The 2,309-nt window shown below is 47.3% G+C and overlaps 1 protein-coding gene across 1 annotated transcript; it reads right to left on the reverse strand.

Moving 5' to 3' along the window:
* Positions 1-999: 999 nt before the first annotated feature.
* Positions 1,000-2,088, reverse strand: LOC104295282 (C-C chemokine receptor type 8-like). Its single transcript, XM_009895014.1, has one exon. It carries the CDS (start codon positions 2,053-2,055, stop codon positions 1,000-1,002), a length of 1,056 nt encoding a protein of 351 aa, XP_009893316.1. The 5' UTR covers positions 2,056-2,088.
* Positions 2,089-2,309: the final 221 nt, after the last annotated feature.

Consider the following 2,309-nt stretch of genomic DNA (forward strand, 5'->3'; position numbering starts at 1 on the left):
TTCTCTTGTTTAACTTTCAGAATTTTGTTTACAGTAATATAACCTCAACATAAATGTTACTTTTTCACTGTGAATTTTTATGAGGATTTTGAGAAGAAATCTTTCTCAGCAAGAGAGTGGAGGCAAGACTTCTTTTGCTGAAGAACTCCAGGGTGCCTCTCAATCCCATCAGATGTATTTTATGTGATACGGGCTCAAAAATCAGTAAAAACATCCTTTCCTTAGCCTAATCTACGCTTGCAAGTCATTAGAAAGACTTTCAAGAGCCAAGACAAAAAAGTGCATTTCATATGTTTAATCAAAGAAAACATTTCTAAAATGGCAGAAAACAATGATGTATGGAAAAAGATACGGAGCCTACATGCTACATGCCGTTTTGGGGTGTTTACATTTGTCAGCAAGCGCTAGGGGCACAGAGTTGGAGATCCCACACCTCCAGCGGTGATGCAGACTACCAGGCTGCTTTGATGATGACAGATGCAAGTGTATGGGCCTCTATGAGTGACCAGTATAGGGGCCACCTGGAAGTGTTTTGAAGGCATGCTTTTTTTTTGAAGGATGCTATTTTTGAAGGCATCACCACCAAAGGCTGCTTTGGGTGGCAGCAGCTTCAGGGATGCCCTGGCTGTGGCCCTGGCAGCATCCCACAGCAAAGCAACAGGACCCTGAGGTGAGGGGCCTCTTTATCTGGCAGCTGTAGCAAAGCACGTAAGAGAAAATAAGAACTAGAGGAAGCACCCTGCTTGATGAAATGTATTAAAAGAGCTCTAAACATTAATTAAAAATCATTCTGTGGCAATATTGTAGGGTCACCATCTTATAAACACTCTTCGGAAACTAACGTTGCCACTTACGGTGCCATAGTTCACAGCATATGCCAAAAGGAGACATAGATATACTGGTCTTCCCAAGAGGATGCTGCACACATGGTGCAACCTCCAGGGCCGTGCCAGAGCTTAGGCCAACTTCTCGCACCAGAAGGCGGCAGCTCAGGTGGGCTCACAGGAACCCTGCGCTGTCAGAGCAGCCAGAGAGCTGGGTGTGCGCTGAAAACGACTGACCAGCCCCTGCACCTCCGACAGGGCCAGAGAGGACACGAACACAGGACTGAAGTAGTCCTTTAAGATGGGCCTTGAATGTCACCCCGGCAAAGGCGTAGATCACGGGGTTCAGGCAGCAGTGAATGAAGGAGATGGTTTCCGTCAGCTGCAGGGCCAGGGCTATCTGGTAGCTCGCCTTGCAGTCGTTGATGATGTGCAGGCTCTGCAGAGAGTCTAGGAACAGCGCGATGTTGAAGGGAGTCCAGAAGAGGAAGAAAACAATGACGATGATGAAAATCATCTTAATTGCCTTGATCTTGTTCCGATTTTTGCATTTTTGCAGGTTTTTCAGTATCTGGGCGTAGCAGCAAATGAGGATGCTGAGGGGAATCAAGAGGCCTAAGATATTGGCTGCAAACTGAGAAGTGACCTTCCAGGTATTGTCGCCTGGGGGGTATGTGGAGACACACTGCACAGACTGCTCAATTTCCAGCTGCTGGTTGAACATGATGTTGGGTACGGAAGCCAAGCCAGCCACCAGCCACAGGATTAAACTGATAATTATGCCACAAGAAGCTGTCCGTATCCTCATGGCATAGACAGCATGGACAATTGCTATATACCTATCTATGCTCATGAGGGTTATAAAGAAAATACTGCTATAAAAACCTGTGTAATAAATGCCAGCCATTATCTTGCACATAGCATTGCCAAAAACCCACTGGTCTGAAGCATAGTGGGCTTGGAAAGGAAGAGGCACGACAAAGAGGAGATCGGAGGCTGCGAGGGTCAGCAGGCAGATGTCAGTCATCGTTGTCAGCCTTTTCCTGGTCAGGAGAACCCAAAGGACCAAGGAGTTTCCCAGAAGGCAGAAGACAAACACAAGGCAGTAAAGGATTGGCAGAAAGAGGGATTTGAACCTGCGAAAGCTGTTTCCTTCATTGCATGGAGCAGTGTTTTCATCATATCCATAGTCATATTCTGTTGTGCCGAGGAACTGGCTTGTGGGATTCATCTCAGATACCTGTGAAGGAAAGAGCAAGGGATAAATGGCTGGCTGTCCTGGCACAGGACTCACAGGGTGGCTTTTGCGTCTCTCTCTGCCACATTGAGCCTGTGGGTCAGCCTCCAAGCAGAGAGGGACTGCAAAATGCAGTCTTGGTCTCACTGGCTGGACAAGAGCAGCTGTACCACCCAAAAAGCTGCACCTGCAGCCTGCTGATTGTTCCTTTGTGTGCATAAGTGTGAGCACTGGGATGCTCTTGGTTT

This window comes from Charadrius vociferus, unplaced genomic scaffold (genome assembly GCF_000708025.1).
Source record: "Charadrius vociferus isolate BGI_N301 unplaced genomic scaffold, ASM70802v2 scaffold51, whole genome shotgun sequence".
NCBI classification, from domain to species: domain Eukaryota; kingdom Metazoa; phylum Chordata; class Aves; order Charadriiformes; family Charadriidae; genus Charadrius; species Charadrius vociferus.